This window comes from Hibiscus syriacus, unplaced genomic scaffold (assembly GCF_006381635.1).
Source record: "Hibiscus syriacus cultivar Baekdansim isolate YM2019G1 unplaced genomic scaffold, ASM638163v2 tig00110637_pilon, whole genome shotgun sequence".
NCBI classification, from domain to species: Eukaryota; Viridiplantae; Streptophyta; class Magnoliopsida; order Malvales; family Malvaceae; genus Hibiscus; species Hibiscus syriacus.
Window position 1 is genome coordinate 863107 of NW_024062808.1, and position 19693 is coordinate 882799.

A 19693-nucleotide genomic window follows, 5' to 3' on the forward strand; every position below is an offset into this window, starting at 1 on the left:
TATTAAAAAATATTTTTTCCGGTAATATAAGAATTTAATTAAAAGTAATAATATAGAGAAGATTATTATTATTATAATTATACCTAAATATACAATATATAATTACATTATTTTCTGGGTCATGTCGAATATTTTTCACTCTGAACTCAAACCTACTTTCACGTTAACTTATCTCCTAAAAATTTGATCGAACCCGATTTGGAATCGAATTATTTAAAAGAAACCAAGTCTAACAAGATTGAGAAAGGTCAGAATCTGTCGGGCTCGGGTCTGTGCCTATCGACACACATATCCGACACATTTTCGGACAAGAATACGAGAGTATCATGTTTGAAATACATTAAAGAATATCAATTCCCCTAAATATTCTGGGGCATTAATCAACGATTCCGATGCTATATGCAACCCGTTTCGTCAGAGCCACGCCTAAACTCTTTCGTGCAGTTCAAGAAATAAACTTATTTGGATCACACTCACACAAGACATTAGTTTGAAGGAAATTCAATGAAAATTCTTACCACAATTTCAACTTGTACACGAGTCCTTTGTCCTTCCTTCACCGGCAACGAGACGATAGGAAATCATCGGCACCGCTGCTTATTTGGCGAATCTCGAGTGCTTGATCAGCCAAACGATGACAATGTCTATATTTACGGAATCTTTGCATGAAACCATGTAGCGGCAAACCTCTCTATCGCTGATCGAATCAAGACCCCTATGAAACAAATATTGAACGAAACAATAACATGTTTTTAGATTCTCGGAAAGAGCAGAGACACGAGTTTTCTCGGAGTAAATCATCGAAGAAGAGAAGAGAAATACGACTTATCATAAAGCTTGTAAAACTTACAGCTGATCCACCAAAGCTTGCTTCGAAAGAGCTTCCGACTTGTCGATTTTGTCGCCAAGAACAAGTAAATGAATTCCACTCAAGGAAGGTTTTGTCAAGAGGTCGTGTAACTCGGTTCGGGATATCGGAACACTGTCTCTATCGGCAGCATCAACTACATATCTGCCATTATATGTACGTTAAACGGTAAAAAAAGATGACAAAAGCTATTGGATTACGGGAATGAAAGCATTACACAATAGCGGAGACGCCGCGACAGTAACGTTCCCACATGGTACGGAACCTCCGTTGCCCTCCAAGATCCCATACCTTTATCGTCACGTTCCCCTTTGTAACTTTTCTCATATTAAACCCAACCCTGGATTCGACATTCGATGATTTTCTTTTAAGATATCCTCAAGGATAATCATTATATCCGATTTGTCTAAATGAAAAGGTACCTACGGTGGGAATAATGTCTTCACTATAGCCCCCTGTCTGGTAAACATTAGAAAGTGAAGTATTATAAAACAGCAGTAAGAAAGAAAGAAAGAAAGAAAGAAAGAAAGAAAGAAATTCAGTGTTACTCACAGCAATGGCATTGACGAGAGATGTTTTTCCGGCGTTCTGAAGACCGACAAGCGATAGTTCCATTTCCTGCTTAAAGAATAAGCTGCAATGCGGATACTCGAAATAAGCACGGAAGTGCTTGAAAACACATCTTCACACTAACTATTACCTCGGATTCTCAAAACAAACAATACAATGAAATTCGATTTCTACATGTGTCGGAACCGTCTTTCGGTTGGGCTCCGGAATTGGGCTTCGACTTGAAATGAGTGGATTGGAGTCGCCACCGACCATTTTAAAACGAATTTAGGTGGGTCGGACACCATCTTACCTGATCTGCGTTGTACCAGAAACATGTAGTGTTCGGGAGTCGGTTACGGTCAATGAAGGATTAGCACCCTTGAACCGCCCTTTCGGTACCAATTAATTTATCGGTTGTCTTTAATTGCGAAGATTAAAAATTTAAATCAAAATTTAAAAATCCGATTCGAGTTACTTACCCTTGGTTGACTGGAATTTCTCTAAAAAAGTAAAAAAAATGTTAAATAACAAATAATAAATAAATATTAAGTAAGTCAAAGAAAAAAAGGGAAAATAATATATAAAAAAAATATAAAAATGTTATTAAAAAAAGTTGGTGAAATTGAGTTTTAAAAAAATGAAGAAATAAATAAAATAAAAAAAATAAATAAAATAAAAAAATAAATAAAATTTAAAGAATCACACAAAATACCAAACACATAAAATTAGTGATTAAAATGACATTATTATATAATGTAAAGACTGAAATAAAAGAAATTAATTTACACTTGGGACCAAAATAAAACCCGCGTAAATTCCTGGTCCAGATTTGAAAATATATAAATTAGGGACTAAAATATAAACATGATAAATTCGAATCCCAGATTAAAATACGAAAAATTGAATTCAGTGACCAATGTATAAATATTAAAAAAGATGATGATCGAAGACGGAGTTTATCCACTCTTGAAATTACACTGATGTCCCTCCCCAAAACGACATCGTTTTGAGGAGGGTATAAACACCCCCAAAACCGACCATGAAGGCCTCCATCTTTCATTTGCTCATTTTCCTTCCTCTCTCTAACAAATGAGAGAAAAGTTTTCTCTCATCCTCGTCTAAAGCCCTATCGTCTGAGGGGTGGTCAGCCCCCGCCGACCACCATCTGTCACCGTCGATAACCATCACCGGCCGCCGCTTGCGGCCGAAAATAAACGAAACCTCTCTGAATGTGCTTCCCGTCACCCCGAAGCCGAATCTAACCACAAAAATACCATGCAATGGGCCAAACGCCCTAGATCTAAAAAAAACCCCTCGGTTCCGTTACCTTTTCCGACGACTCCTCGGGCCTCGAAGGTGTTTGGCTCCTCTTGGTTCCGACGCACCATCGATGTACTGGTTTTATATGGTTTCTTGCTTTGTATCTTTGTGAGGTTTTTGTTGATATTTACTCTGAGTTTTTGGTTGATGTTGTTTGTGTTGATGGTATTGTGATGTTATCGTGGTTGTTGTTTTGTGATGGCTCTATTTTCTGTGTTGATGATGCTATCTGTGGGTTCTGTTTTGTGTGATACAGTTGTTCTCCTCCCCTTTTGCATGGCCTCACCGAGGTATTTATATCCCCTCGGTGAATGCCTTTTTCGATGATAATGGGGTTGTTCCCCTCAACGTTCACGTGGCCGGGATTCTCGGGATGGTGCAATCCCGGTTTTCCCGACCGACTGGTGCGCCGTTTGACCGTATGGTTTCCTTGCTTATGCGGCGCCGTGTTGGCTGATACGTTAGGGTTTTGCAACCCTGGGCTGGTTCAGGCCCGCTTAGCCCGTGTTGGATCCGAACTGATGGACTGTTTTGGACCTGAAAAAATGAGAAAAAAATAATAAATAAAATAAATAATAATAATGATAAATAAAAAAATAACAAGAGGTAAATAAATTAAAATAAAAAAAATATTTTTCAAAAATCTATATAATATATATTTTATAAAAATATTTTAAAATTATATATTATATATACTTTTTTAAAAATGTTTTCAAAATTATATAGTTTTCAAAAAATATTTTTTAAAAATTATATATTTTCAAAATGTTTTTTAAAAACTATATATTATATTTACTATATAATATATAAATGTTTTCAAACATGTTTTCAAAACTATATATTATATATATATATTCAAAAACCATTTGCAAACTATATAATATATAGATATATATGAAATAAATAAATAAAAGAAAATAAATGGACGAAAATGAGTGTCTACAACATGACATTACAAATCGACAACTCGGGTAAGAGAAGAAAGCTAGATAGCATTGCCCATATTTCGGGCATAAGGATGAGTGAATGACCAAAACTTGAAGTTCTATATGACTACTCGATTTCAATTCGAACGTTTAGCAAAAAAAAATCAACAAATGTGTAAAACTTATATTTTGATATAACAAATAAGGGCAAAATATTTTTGGACTATATTGAATTTATTCAAAGTCTTCAAAAATAATTCAAAGTCCAAATAAAAGTTAAAAATATGTTTTTAAATGTTTTTCAAACTTAGTCGAACCTTTTCAAAACATACTTGATCGTTTCCGCGCTTTAGAGTCACGTTTCCAAGCTTCCCTGGCTCAAAGGATCGATCCCTTGGACAACAGTGAGTTTGGGATCGATCCCTTGACAAAAGGATCAATCTCTCGAGGAAAATGATCGATCCCTTCTCAAAATGGATCGATCCCTTTGGTGTCAAAATATTTGAAAAATGATCAATCCCTTTGGTAAAAGGATCGATCCCTTGTGCCTTAAAAGTTGCAAGTAATGACTATTTTGATTCCGAACCGCTCCGAAACATCCCAACGGCTAGCAACTCATTCCAACTTATAAAAACAACTCAATGACACTTGAAGAAGTTACCAACACCTATCCAAACAATCAAACGCAAGAGAAAAGCTTTTCATTCTTTATTTTCTTTCTCTTGTAAATATTTTTGTTTTTGTGAGTTTTAATTTGTAAACACATTCATTTTTAGAGGTTTTCTTGTTTGCAATTCTTTTTATTTGTAAAGGGGTTTTGGTTCTAACTAAGCATTTGAAAAGCTAGGGAGTTTGTAAATGTTATATCTTTGTCCTTGAAAAAGAACAAATTAGTTGATTTGTTGGAAAATCACAAGTGAGGAACTTAGGTAGTGGATGTAGACTTGGTCGATAAGTTGAACCATTATAAATCATTGTGCAAATTTTATTATCTTTATTCTCTTTGCTCTCTAAATTTTAAAAAGCCAATTCAACCTCTTTTGACTCATTTTCGGTTGATCGAACGAGCTTCATCGAACCCAACAGAATGTAAAGCCAAGACATGACTAAACAATTGGTTTAACTAAGAACCTTATCAAATTAACTCAACTATTCTAAATGAAGATCGAATAAAACGAACACAAAATCTCAAACAACAGATGAACTCATGCCAATGATACCTTCCGATATTAGGAAATGAGATGTTAAACATTAAATCATATTTCCCACCGAAAACACTAGGATTTTATGATTAGATCGAGCCGAACAAAAGATATTCGACACGAACATTGACCATATTCCAACAGCTTGAAGGTAAAGCTAGTTAGACTTAGAGCATTAAATGAAACAAAACAGATCGTGAATTACTTGAGTTCTTATCCGTTAAAACTCAGTCAACATTCGAATTGAATGGATCTGACTTGAGTTCTTAACGAGCCGAAACGAACTACTTAATAACCAACACGAAAAGCTAGTCAGCAATTTGAAGAAATAATATATTAAAATTTTAATTTTAAAATTAATTAATAATATTAATATTTATATGTTGTTTTTTTCTTTAAAAGAAGGCAACATGAGGTTCTCATGTTCTTAAGGGCACAGTATCGAGTTCGAGCTTCAATTGAACTAAATTTGAAAATATTTTAATTTAAAACATTTTCGAAATTGAGTCGAGCTTTAGTTTTTTATTTCAAGTTTGAATAGAAACAACTTTAAACTCTCAAATTTTTTAACTTTGAAATTTTCAAGTACCGTCGATTCATCAAAACTCGAGCTCGACTAGCCATTTTTACGGTGCTACTTAGACTAGTCCGTATTTCTAGCAATATGTATGGTGTATTGGGTGTTCAATGTGTTCAAAACCTAGCAAGGTTCACAATTTTCGCAGCAAGCCAAGCCAAGCAAAGCACAGAAAACCAAAACCAAAACCAAAACCCAGTGTTGCATAGTCTTACAGAATCAATATTTCTCCTATACCCAATCTCTAATTTGTTCTTAAAATTCCTTTTCACGAACTGTAAGCAATTAATACAAATTTTTTAGGATTTTTTTTCATGGAATAAATTAATATCGCAAAGGAGAATTACCTGCGGAGCCAATTGAGAAGTGAATCCCACAAACCCATTTTGAGAAAACAGCAGAGCCGAGAGAGTAAACGGAAAGGAAAGCGAATTAGAAAGGAAGGAAAAGATAGCAAAGGAAACTTCGCCGACTTAACTTGCGTCTCTTCTTTCTTTTGTTTTCATCTTTTTTTCATATCTTTCTCTTTGTGTCTGTAATCTGTAATCAAAGCTTACTTGAAAATGTGGTTACCACTATAAATGAACAATGCAATGACACGAAAAAGATTATATAAAATATATTTTTATGCTTAATACAAAAATAAGTGATAAATTATGTATTGAAAAATATTTTAATGTTTAAAGAAATTTTTGCTAAAAAATGATAATTAATGTTTTAAACATTACATTTTTATATATTCGAACGTTAATCGTCGTTAATAATCTCTTTAAGTGACACGTGTCACGCTATGATAATTTTGAGAATTTATTTTAAAAAAATAAAAATATTTTTATTAGAAAAACCGCAAACAACACCCATGCCTCCCTCTTCCCACTTCTCCCTTCCGGTTGTCATCGGCTAGCCAATCGTAATAATCACTACCGTAGTCAACAGCACCGAGTTCGACCTCCAATCAAACCCTCGTTGATCTTTTGTCGTAATCTGGCACCGTTTTTCGTGAAGAAACGTTCAAAGGTTCATCGTATTTTAAACCATCATTGTTGTTCTTTATCAATTTCGGTCGATTCTGAAGTCCATAAGTCACATTGTCACAATCATTTGAGCCACTATGTAATTTCGATTAAAACTCAATCGTTCGACAATAACGATGATAGTCAGAGATGGCCCATGATGGTTAATAATGGGTTGAAATGTGAAATTTTAGGTTTTTAGCTTGTTTATAATTTTAGTAAAAAAATAGATTTTTTTATAAATAAATTCAGTTTTTAATTTTTTTTCTAAAAAATAATATTTTATTATTAAAAATTGAAAAAAAATATAACAGTAGGCAGAAAAATTCTTTAAGCACAAAATATTTTTTGAGACATACTTTATACACTTATTTTAATATTAAATCATAAATTTATATGTCATATCATTAATTATTATTAATTATCGTAAACTGTCATGTTAATATTATAGATTATTATATCAATATCATAAATTATCATGTCAACATTATAATAATCAATTATAGTCTATGGATAACGAGGGCTAAAAAGTTATATCATGTTTATTTCCTAAATTGAAATGTCACATTAAATATAAAAATAATTTGAATATTACATTATTTTATTCCAAAATGCAAAAATATCTTATATCTTTTAAATTAAATTAAATAATTTATTTTTTTCAACAAAATTATTTAAATAAGAGAGAAAAAAATTAAAATTTCCGTACTCAAAGACAATATAACATTTAGAGAGAATTATTTGTGGTGGATATATTCTTGTCAAGTATCATATAATTTGTAGTTACATTATTCTATAGTATTATATTATTTAACATTTAAATATAATTTAAATTAAGTTTAAATATTACTTATTCTAAAAATTAAATAATAAAGTTGATAAAACTTATAAATCTGAGGGGTTAAAAAAATTATTTTTACTTTTCTATATATGGTTATTAAAACAACAGTTAATTGTAAGATTAAACAACAATAAACTAGTATTTTTTTAATATATAAAGACCCCAAAATTAAAGTATAATAATTTAATATTTAATTTTAAAATAATATTATCTTTAAATGGGAATCAAATAAAAATTTTATAGCTTAAATAAAATGCATTCTACAGAAATTCATTTATTCAACACATATTTATTAAAACAAAACACAAGTACTAAAATTTCAGTTCAACTTGTTGAATCCAAAGCTACAAAGCACTCAAAAGGTGGGGTACAGGCCTCACCCCAACAATTTGCTCATCGTCATCCTCCCTCCACCTGCACCATTCCTGAATCGACCTCGGAGACACGCACAGATCGGCACCGACAAAGCTGTAGTAAATGACCGAACCGCCATTCCCGAGCAGTTCAAAGCTCCTTTTCTCGCAACAGTATCCGTTCACAGAACATGGGATTCTACATCCAAGATCATCTCCGTTCATGTTGACATGTAAAGATACAGAGAACTCGGTCGGTTTGAAACAAGCCAAGACCCTCTCAATCAATTGATTCGCATTCAGAGCCTCCAGGTCATAACCGGATGCCTCGAAACTAGCATAACTGAAACCATCTTCCGGAGTGACATGAATCGTTGAAATCGCATCCTTTTCAATCGAATTCATGGAGTATCCGCAAGGGTCGAACTTGAAATCGCATATCTGAGACTGCGGAAGAATCTTTCGAATACCAGAATGCTCGGTCATCAAAGCTGCTGATCTTGCATGAGTTTTGTAGAACATAGAAGCTTTCTTCCTGTCCAGGCCGGTCATGCACATTTCTAAAGTATACACTGGTTTTGAATGAATACTCATTCGTGCAGAAGCAGAATAAACATGCCATTTCTTCGTTTTATCGGAGCCACCCATAATATAAGCCTTTCTACCAGAACGAAGCTTAGGAAAATAGCGATCAAGGATCGCAGCTTCCTTAGAGAAGTTACGGTGAGGAAATGGTTGAGCCTCGGGAAATATGAAGCTCCCCCGAGTGTATCGCACGGATTGTACAGAAAGGGAAAGGCTGTTGGCCAACTTCAGAATAGCAGGGATTGCAAAGAGTAATTTAGTAGTGCCACAAGTCTTTATGATTATTTTGTACGGGTAAACAAAGAGGCTCGATTCAGAAAGGACATAAGAATCAACATGATCGTTTGACAGTGAAGAAACGATCGTGCATTCAGCCGGTTTTAGGAATTCATCCAGTTGTACTTTGGACAAGGCACGGAGGCCCGTCCCTCGAGGATCAACAGAGAAACCAGGGTCAAAAAATGACACCTCAAGCCTTTTTTCGTAGCCTTCAAATCCAATAGCAGAGACAGGGAAGGCCATCTTGGACTATTAAAGTAAACAAGCAGAGAAAGAAGGAAGAACTAGAGAATAAGGCAGCAGGCAAGTAAACAAACTAGATATGATCGCAGTGAGACTGAGGCTTTCGGACTACTGGGAACTTAGGGGAAGTCAGGATGGTTTTCGGACACACTGCAAAGAAAACAAAATCAGAAAAATGTCAATTAAAAGATTCTCAATATTTTTATGATGAAATATAAACCACACAAAATTCAACAAAGACTCACGTTGGAGTAAGCAGCAGATCGGAACTTCTTGATTCCACCGTGAGGTCGAACATCTTCGATGCTGTAACCGAGAGGAGCTTCATAGAACAAGGATCTACTACTGGACTTAATCTTTTTACCACCTTTGGTCTCCATTAGATCATTCAATCTTCCCGATAGAGCCACCCAAATTAAAATTAAGCACTAAACCAACTTCAAATAATCAAGATCCACCCCAAATGTATAATATGCAAATGATGAGATAATTGAATATCATACTTCATAGAAATTCAAATAACTAATATGCACCAATCGACATGGCACAAGGCGGTGAAACAAACAAAGAATACCCTCAGACAGCAGCTAAATTTCCAAATCTCTATAACAATGGCCACAAGTTTTATCATTCAAAGAATTCTATACAGGGATAAACTCAAGGGCGTCGGCTTCCCTAAAAATTTCAAATTATCGTATAATTTAGATATTTTCTATTGATAATCTACTTCCGTATAATTTACATATTTTCTATTGATAATCTATTGATAAATTTCATAAGTTCTACCACTATCATTAAATCAACAATCAAGAAAAAGATAATATATAAACATAATATATCAACGATCAACAATGAATAATCCACAAAAACAATCGAAACATAAAGAAAAAGGTGCAAAATCAAAGGCCTAGAAGATCATCTTAATCTCAATCGACGAATGAAATACAGAAAAAAAACAATAATGAAATGAAAAGATAACACTCACAATGTAAAACTAGTCAAAACCTGAAACAGTTACCACTCCGAGAGAAAACCCTCTTCCTGAACCCTTTTAGATCAACACCTGAAAATCCAATAAGAAATTCCAAATAAATATAACAAAACATGCAGAAAAATCACACAAGAATCATCATTAACTTACCGGTTCCAAAAAAAAGTAAAATAAACCCAGAAATAATCGGAAAGAAATCAACCCAAGACTCAAAGGAGGCGCTGAGAAATTTTTTTTTTTGATTTTCGTAATTTTAGTATTTTGCGAAGAACACGTCGTTGGGCGCTTTTATGGTGCAGTTTCCAAGAAGAAAACTTCAAGGATTTGTTTTACGTATTGACCCTCGGTATTTCTTTAAATAACGGTCGTACCATTAATGATTGACATAAGGGCAAGCTGGAAGATTTGGTGGACAAGAAAGACTCATCAAAATGTTGACACAATTATCCTCTATCCGACTTCACTCAATCCAAAATATGTGTCCTTCATTCTACTCTGCTTCTATTCTAATTTTTAGAATATAAATTTGAGTGAATTCGATATAAAATAAGAATTTAATTAAAAAATAATATAAAATTTACAAAAAATACATTATTATAAGACATATTTTTCACATTTTTCACAAGGAGTGATTAAAATGGAACTTAAACGTAATATTATATATGATTTAAAAAAAATATCTTTTTAATATTAAAAATTCAAAGAACAATTTTAACGGTAAAGGAAATGTTCTTCTTTTTATGTGATTCTAGTTTGAGCATTTGTTTTTACAAATATTATTTAGATTAAATTTGAAGACAAATACTACTTTAGATTTTAAATATAGGTACCGTATTGAAAAAATGTTATAGTTCAGGGGGCACTCTTGAAATATTCCGAATGTGAAAAATAATAATATGTTATAAATGGATGAGCTGTCTCCCTTGATTGTCTTTCATTGCTTCGGTTCTCTTCCTTTCCATTATATGCCTTGTTTTAATGCTGAATTTGGGCACAAAACAGTTTTCTGGTCCTCACCTGAAAATGACCCTTCAATTAGGGGTATACATAATTTGATTAAAATCGGGTTAATCGATCGAATCGGAATTTTAGTTGATTAATTGATCGATTAATTTTGAGTTCAGTCGATTAATCGTTAATGATTATTTTTAAACTTCGATTATCGATTAATTCGGTTTAAAATCTGTTAATTAATCGAATTAACTGAAATAATTAAATATTTAATATTATATATATATATATATATTATTTAGCTTTAGAGGTGTTTAAATTTGGGTTTAAAACGAATTAACCAGTCAAAATAACTGAAAAAATTAAAAATATATATATTTAATATATAATATTTTTAAACCAAAATATTAATTTTTTTGAATAAATTTTGATTTGGTTACCTGTTAAAGAAAAATTAATTAATAAAATTTGAATAATTCGGTTCAATCGATTGACTGAATTAACCGATGGAACACCCCTAGTTTCACTTATTTCAATAGGTAAACATGAATTTTACCGTTGAACTTGAATTTTGTCAATTAAGTTATTAAACTATTAAAATAATTTTAATAAAGACACTAATTATAATAAAAAAAATATTAACTTGACAGTTAAATAAATTTATATAATTATAATTTGATCCTCACTACTTATACATTCTACCAATTTAATTTTAAAATTAATTTAATTCAATAAATTTAATTTATCAATCATATAATTAATGACACGTGTCAAAAGTCAAGAAAGGAAATAGAAGGATTCAAATTTGGACAATTTGTGGGAAATGGGCGCAACTGACTACTAAATCGAATCTCATATTTACTTTATGATTGACACTATTTTTTATAAACCTTAAATCATATTTATAGATAATACAAGAAAATTAAAATAAATAAAAATAAAAAATTTGAACCCAAACATTTTAAGGTGTAGACACCTAAATCATCGAGCCAAATGCAACATTTGATCATAAACGACCATATTCCTATATTTAGGGTGCTCCAGAACCTCAATAAATAATAAAAAATCTTTTAACCATTGAGGTCAATTAATTTATGCATATATATATGCAAAAATTACATTGTTCCTCACTGAACTATACTCTCTCCTATTTTCCTCACCTGACTTTCAATTTTTCTATTTTGTTCACTGAACTTTACAATTTGAATCATTTTGTTTACTTCGTCGTTAACTATTTAACGACATTATGACGTGACACAAGCATCAAAAAGATGTTGCTTTGAAAAACTCAAATATACATCAAAATGACGTCGCTTCAAATCATATATTGAAAGTTCAGTGAGTAAAATAAGAGGAGTAAAGTTCAATGAGGAATTATGTAATTTACCCTTTTCCTTTTCTTCTCCATTTTTTCTCCGCCGACCACCATGTCATTTCATTCCGACCACCGTCCCTAATTTCATGGGTCAGTTCATCTCAATCCCCTGAGCCCGAATCTGATTATTGTTTCACCAAAAAATGTCCTAAAATCCATGCTTTTCGACTGAAACGTTTCGTCTTCCTCGCTTTCAATCTCAAATTGGTGGACTTCGAAGCAACTTCTGATAAAGTGGAGGCCGAATTCGGATTCACGATGTTGAGGAAAAACGACCTATGAAATTTGGTACTGAACAACCACCATCTACAATGGTCGACGGTGGCCTGCGATGACCTCTGAACAACTTATGTTTTTATTTAATATTTTTAATTATTTTATATTAAAAAAAATAAAAAATGTCACATCATTCAACCGTTAGAGAGAAAACGAAAGAGTGAGTAAAATGATTCAATATGTAAGTTTAGTGAGAAAAAAAATTGAAAGTTAGGTGAGAAAAGTAGGGGATAGAGTATAGTTCGGTGAGAAATGATGTAGTTTACCCATATATATATATATATATATATATATATATATATATATATATATATATATATATATATAGTAAATGTCACATCTAAACTAAAATTAAGTACAATATTTTTATGCTTCTGAATTAAATTTAATGTTTTTCTTTTTATAATTATATATATGTAATTATTAGATTATTTTTAACCTGATTTAAATATTCGTTTAATGGTTAGCTGTGTCTATTCCCCACAAATTGTACATGTTTTAAGTGATCACATTCCTTTCTCTAGTTACCTCTAATGTCCCCATCTTATTGGTGAATTAAATGTATTAAATTAGCTAAAATTAGGACCAAATGTTTAATTATAAAATTTTATTTAACTATCATGTCAGTATTTCCGATAATAATTAATACTAGTGGTTTGATTGAAACTATTTTAATAGTTTAGTGACCCAATTGATAGATTTTATAGCTTAATGGCCAAAACAAAAAGATTCTTATAGTTGATTAGCTATATATGTAGTTTATTTCATTTCGATATTCACAAATCACAATGACGATACGCGATTGTCCTTTCTACACCCAGTTTTCCAAAAATAGGTGATCCTAAAGAGAAGCAATATTTTTTTAATATGATTAAAAATTAATTTGGTATTCATATTTATATATTTTTTTACTAAAAACTAGGCCCGAAAAGAAACCGAACGTTCAGTGAATTATTCGTGAACTGTTCGATAGAAAGTTCGTTTATTTATTAAATGAACGAACACAAACAAATGGCTCGTTAGTTCATTTACGTTCGTGAACGTTCGATAATATATTCATTTATGTTCGTTTATTTATGTCTGTTTGTTCATGTTTGTTCGTTTATGTTCGTTCATTTATATTTAGGTCAATCTCTATATACATATTTAAAATATTAAGGTCCAATAAATTTTAATATGATTCCCATTAATATTTTAAAATTCAATTAATTTTAAATACAAATTAAAAAACCCAAAACAATTAAATAAGATATAATACTAAAATTATTAGGAAATAAGAAAAAAATATTTTTTCAAATCTCAATGCTATTTGGTCTTTGTCCACTGTTGTTTAACGCTATTCACTGAATTACCGGAGATAACTCGGTCAGAGCCTCGAAATAAATCTTTTTCAAAACTTCGAGATCTCGTTATAAAATAAATTCATTTATGTTCGTTTTTTTTGTTTATTTTTGTTATGTGATTATTATTGTTGTGATTTATGTTCATTTATATTCTTTTGTTTTGTTCATCTATGTTCGTTTATTGTGTTCTTTTATGTTCGTTTACATCCGTGTGTTTATGTTCGTTTATGTTTATTCATTTGTGTTCATTTATCATTTAAATAAATGAACATGAATGAACACAAACAAGCTACATTCCTTAACGAACGAACACGAACAAGAAATTTTTTGTTCATTTATGTTCGTGTCCGTTCATTTATTCAATTAAAGTTAAACGAATGAAAATGAACATACTCTCGTTCGTGTTCGTTTACAGTCCTACTAAAAACTTTTGACTAAACTATATTTTTAGTATAATAAAAATATGCATAAATTATTTGATACATCATAATATAATAAAAATCCATTAATGCTAATATCATATTTTTACAAAGCAAAGAAACCGTGAGATATTACTAGTCTTTTGGCATGTCCTTGTTTAATCCATTGATAATGGTTGGGTGACCAATCAAGTAATTTTCCCTTAAACATAAGTAAAATCATCCTCGAAAAAGGAAAAAAACCATTTAAAAAGGTTTTATTATTTAATCTTAAAACAAGAAAAAGGGTCACATAATATGGATTTGTTGAGAATTTGATGCATATAATCTCATGAAAATAAAGTTAAAAAGGACTAGAAAAGAAGTACATTGAGGATAATTTGCTACACCATGGGAGAGGAGCTAGAAATGAAATTTGCCTTGAGCTTCTTTAGCAAAACAGTGAGAATAAGAATGAACAGGTAGACTGTCGATTATGCTTCGATTCTCGTCTTCGCCTTTCCGTGTTTCTTCTCGTACTCGATTTTCGATTCTGATAAGCTCCGGGATACCTGATCACCAACAGATACCATATAAACGTTTAACAACGCCAAGAAAGAGAGAGAGAGCATTGTGGCACAAGAAAGATGCATGGGGATCTTGAAAATGAATGGAATGGAGAAATTTGAAGTACTTAATGCCATAAATATATGTTTGAGAGAGACGGAACCTTGATCGAATAAGCCATCGGCAGTAATATATCTGGGTTCATTGCATCCTCCGGGAAGTTACGCAAACCATGAACGAGTTTCTCAAAGGATAAATGTATCTGATGAACAATGTAGCATCGTAGTAATGTAAGAAGAATGGTTAGTTCGATCTCGAGAAAATAAGAGTTCTTGAACTACTTACCAAATCGTCATGGCAGTATTTCAAAAGGGCCAATCCGACTTTAAAGACAATCTTAATGCCCTGGAAAATAACAAGGAAAATCATTTTCTTTTACTCGAAAAACCAATTTTCAGGCCATGCAATTTATGCAGCAGCTTGAACCTATATCCTATTTCCAATCACTAACCTCAAATAGAAATACATCCCAAATTCGAAGAGCCAAAGGGAACGGGAAAGAGTACGAGAAAACGGTTATGAACCACTGGCTAGCATACATGCTCGGATTTATCATCTCCCGGCTAAAATGTTCACCCAGCTTTGGCATGTGCTCCCTCACCAAGTGCTCAAACTGAAACAAGTATTGCTGTACAAGAGGCAGCCCAACCTATCAAGTGCATACAAATTTTCAGAGAGCCGACAGAATATATAATGATGGGATGATGCTAATTAAATAGAAATCTCTGCTCAACAGAAAAATGCACCAAATGACAGTGGATAAAGAAAGTTCAACCAAAACTTCCAGTTATATTAATATGATCGAACCAAATCAGTCCACAAAGGTTGAACCAGAAACATCACTCAGTACCGACATTCTTTTCGGTTTTTGTTCCTTGGAAAAAGTTATTACACAATAAACCTGTCGAGATTACTACAGTCCTATGGTAGAATGCCAAATGTGCTAGATTATCAAACAAACAATAATATACTATAATATCATGAGAGGATATAACACGGGAAGAAGCCGGAATGTGGAGCCTAGTTCTTAAATTTTAGACTGATATAACTAGTTTCATTTCAACACAATGCTCTGCTGTCCGCCAAGAATGCCTAAATATATGCTCTATAAGCATACTAAAAGTAAAAGATCAGATAAAGATGTAAATCAATTGATCCACTTTATAATCCAAATATAAAAGTTCCTTTCAAAATTAATCTAGGAAAAGTTCCCTGACACCAGAAGTTAATATAAACTGCTATAAACAGATGTTAATTCCTGAGTAAGAGAGAGTGGTAATAACAATCTTTCCAGGCTTAAGTCCCTAATAAACCATTAACAACAAAAAACGGTGCATTCAGCTTTGTAGATAACAAAAATAGGTTTTAAATACTATAAATACCTGATATAAGCCTTCCATAGGAGCATGAACAGCTCCTTTTAGTAAGGCAACCAGTAACCAAAACGCATCCTCTTCGCTCATGTAAAGAAGCAAAAGACCTGCTAAAAAACCCATTCCCTGCATTTTCAACAAAAACCAATAGCATTCATTATGTACCAAGATATATAGATGAATATGCGAGCCCCTAAACATGAGACGAACCTGGACATATCCGACAGCTCTATCGAAGACAGAGTATGCCTTCAAAACATTGTAAAGGGACCTCTGGCCAGGTCCATGTCTCTGCTGAAAGAAAACATGTGTGGGGAAGGTGCGAGATATATCCCGAATTATATCTAGTTCTGAAGCAGATGTCTCATAAATTACAAGTTGCTGCAACAGCATAAAATTTCATCAGTAAATAACATGTGGAACAAGGAAGAATATTTTCATTACAAAAAGAAGACTTCCAAAAACAATGATGAAAGAAAGGAAAATCTCAATTAAGATAAGGTAAAGTTTGGTCCAAACAAGAAAAATAAATTCTCCCTAAAAAGTAAAATGAGAATAAATTTTCCACCAATCCAAGTCATTATCGTCAAAACAACATCATATTAATCTTGCCCATTAACCAATGAGCAGGGACAAGGAGGACAAAAATCAGATTCTATTAACCCAAAAGTTACATAAAATGACACCAAATAATTACACATCGTTATCCTCTGTAAAGCCAATTCATATGCATTTCACAATGATGTCTGAATTTTCAATATTCTTTTTTACATTAATTCATGAAGCTTAATACAAAATCCAGAACAAGGCTGGCATCCATAATGATTCAAAACAAAACAATAATGTACGTACCAGAAACAACAGGGAAACTGAAAACTATTCTCAGATCTTCCAAAGTTCATGCTCTAGTACTCACCCTGCGGAATACTAATACCCTTGTTCCCAAAACTTCTTAACAAGGCTTTTGTTTTAAACCACAACAATTTTATAATCCCAGATGACCACTTGGAAACTGTTTTTAATTCACTGCCTGGGTACTCTAAGATGTCTGAAAGGGTTTGGTCCGGACATGATTGAACTTAACTATTTCAACCAGAGTATTCCTCAAACAAAATGGCATTGCTAAAATCAAGTATATTTTGGCGGACTAGAAAGAACCACTACTTAGATATCAGACCTCATTCTCACCAAATGATTTAGTGTATCCCGCTTGAAAGACTAAAGATTAAACTGATCAAATGGTATTGACAACCGTGAATGATACTGGCACAAAAAGTAATTTTCGAATGCCGCAATACTATCCCATCCTTCTATAAAAACTTCCAAACAATCCCTGATGCAATCATATTAAAAACATTCCTTCTAATTTATATTCTAGGTTCGCAGTCATCAGTTCCAATATATTCAGAGTCAAGCGTTAAACCCAGTTTTGTTGCAAACTAGTAACAATGTTACAAACTAGGAATAATGAGCAGGCCATTGTTCTTTTCCACTACAGTTAGAAGAATTAGCAGAAATAAGTATCATTGCATGTTAAGTCAGAAAGGAAAATCCAGCAAATGCCATGGCATTCAGAAATAATACACGGTTTGTTAAAAAAGAATGTCTAAACCGACAAGAAATTAAAGAAATACCTCATAAACCCCTGGGTTCATCAGCAAAAGGTCTCGGCTTCCAGAGATCAACTGCCAAACAAGACCCCTTAAACAATCAGGAATACCTTTCCTTATTCGTCTTTTAACAACATGTGGCTTTCTCCTTACATAATGTTTCCAATCACTCCCACCAACCCCAATCATTTTCCTCCACTTTCTTACTCTTCTAGCTTCCCTGGAAAATTTTAATCACCCAAAAGCACAATTAAAATTAATGCTTGTTATCACGAAGTACAAAATCCTAATGACAGCTACACTCATGTCACCTTAAAGAGGCACACTAATTAAAGGAAAGATATGCTACTAACCTACTCCTTGGTAAACCTTCTTTAGTGCCAGTGCTATTAACACTCTGCTTTATAAAACCATATCTGTCCACGGGTCTTTCTGGAGGAAGCGGTTCCGGATCAAAGTCATCGAATCCTCTACCCCTTTCCATTTCACTAATTCAAATAAGCGACAGCATGAGAAGAGGCAAACCGATAAGTTCCTTCTAACCTTTGAGATGGAAAACACCGGGAATGTGTTTGATCACGTATACCGCCAGAACCTGATACCATCGAAAGAAATCAATGATGAATCTTCACAGCCACAATAACCAAAATAATCAATTATATTTACAGCATAACATGACAGCTTTGGTTTTTGATAGATTATGAGCATATCCCATTACCACATATACCATACAATTTATTACTAAAAATACCAAACACAATTCAGAATCATTAAGAAAATATGCCAAATTCATTGTTTTAATACCAACAATTAAATATAATCCAGGAAAGGAAAAGACTAAAAGAAACAAAATAAAACCCTTTTTTTATCATCAAAACTAATGGAACACTAGGCTTTGGAACGAAGAAACACATTCAAAAAGGCATTAAACGAGAAGATCAAGAGAAGAAACTTAAAACCCACCACTATTTCACAATAATACGAAATGGATTTTTCCAGAAATGATAATCAATCGACGAATTACTATTGAAAATGAAAATTAAAAACCCATGCACGAAATTATAAGAAGGATAAAAAAAACCAATAAACCTGGAAGCTTGTTGAGGAATTTGAGGAGTAGATCGAACAAGAGCTATCGATTGTGCAAAATTAGTGAGTTTTAAACAACTGGTTGAAAGATAAGGCTCGTGGTTCAGTTAAGGACTAGTTTCTGTTGCCACTGTTTCACCATACACGGAGCTTTGAACGCCATAGCCATAAATAGCAGTGCTTTTGAAGTTTGTTAAATGGATCTGTATATAAATAGGAGAGGCTGTAGCATTAAAGGCACACGTCTGGTTAATCCTATAATATTTTTAAAATGTATAATGATAAACTTAGTCCTCAATTTTTATACTTATTGTTAATTGGATTCTTATTTTTTCCTGAGCTTAGTTGAACCCTTAACCTTTCTTTTTTAAAAAGGAAAATTACTTTGATTTTATAAAAAAAATAGTAAATACAAGTTAATATTTGTTCAAATATAGCTTTCAATTATTTGAAATTTATGATGCTCGAACCTAGAATATCAAGGAATAACAATAATTCATTTACCATTAATATTATGGGTGTTCAAAAATACTCTACAAAGTTGATCCGACGCGTCGACCCACAGACCCAAACCTAAAAAAAGGGTAATTCTCTAAAAAAAATATCTGACCGGTTGGGTACCCGAACCGTAATTTTTTTCGAGTAGTTAGGCAGGGTCTGGGCTAATTTTTTTTTATAATTGGATATTCGATCTGACTCAATAATTTTATTTTATATATATATCCTTAAAACTAATTTCAAATCACTAATGGATGGTATATTATGAACTTTTAAATTTTTATGTATTTCCTATGTGATTTTTAAAAAAAAATATTAAATCAAAAAATAAAAATTATATGAACTGGATATTTGTGATCCGAAAAATGTGGGTACCCATATTTTACGGATACCAAACTACTAG

The 19693-nt window shown here is 32.4% G+C and overlaps 3 protein-coding genes across 3 annotated transcripts; all 3 read right to left on the minus strand.

Moving 5' to 3' along the window:
• Positions 1–237: 237 nt before the first annotated feature.
• Positions 238–5938, minus strand: LOC120136707 (ADP-ribosylation factor-like protein 8c). Its single transcript, XM_039152669.1, has 6 exons — positions 5793–5938; positions 1421–1502; positions 1295–1327; positions 1086–1207; positions 851–1012; positions 238–715 (listed from the first exon to the last, which is right to left on the minus strand). The coding sequence occupies exons 1-6, from the start codon at positions 5828–5830 to the stop codon at positions 598–600; spliced, it is 555 nt and encodes a 184-aa protein (XP_039008600.1). The 5' UTR covers positions 5831–5938; the 3' UTR covers positions 238–597.
• Positions 5939–7562: 1624 nt separating this feature from the next.
• Positions 7563–10001, minus strand: LOC120136690 (S-adenosylmethionine decarboxylase proenzyme-like). The gene is made up of 4 exons (XM_039152652.1): positions 9901–10001; positions 9745–9822; positions 9005–9187; positions 7563–8909 (listed from the first exon to the last, which is right to left on the minus strand). The coding sequence occupies exon 4, from the start codon at positions 8757–8759 to the stop codon at positions 7644–7646; it is 1116 nt and encodes a 371-aa protein (XP_039008583.1). The 5' UTR covers positions 8760–8909; positions 9005–9187; positions 9745–9822; positions 9901–10001; the 3' UTR covers positions 7563–7643.
• Positions 10002–14346: 4345 nt separating this feature from the next.
• Positions 14347–18895, minus strand: LOC120136768 (EVI5-like protein). The gene is made up of 9 exons (XM_039152733.1): positions 18793–18895; positions 18057–18298; positions 17728–17923; positions 16304–16474; positions 16103–16219; positions 15172–15369; positions 15006–15065; positions 14824–14922; positions 14347–14665 (listed from the first exon to the last, which is right to left on the minus strand). Exons 2-9 carry the CDS (start codon positions 18185–18187, stop codon positions 14588–14590), a joined length of 1050 nt encoding a protein of 349 aa, XP_039008664.1. The 5' UTR covers positions 18188–18298; positions 18793–18895; the 3' UTR covers positions 14347–14587.
• Between the last annotated feature and the right edge of the window lie 798 nt (positions 18896–19693).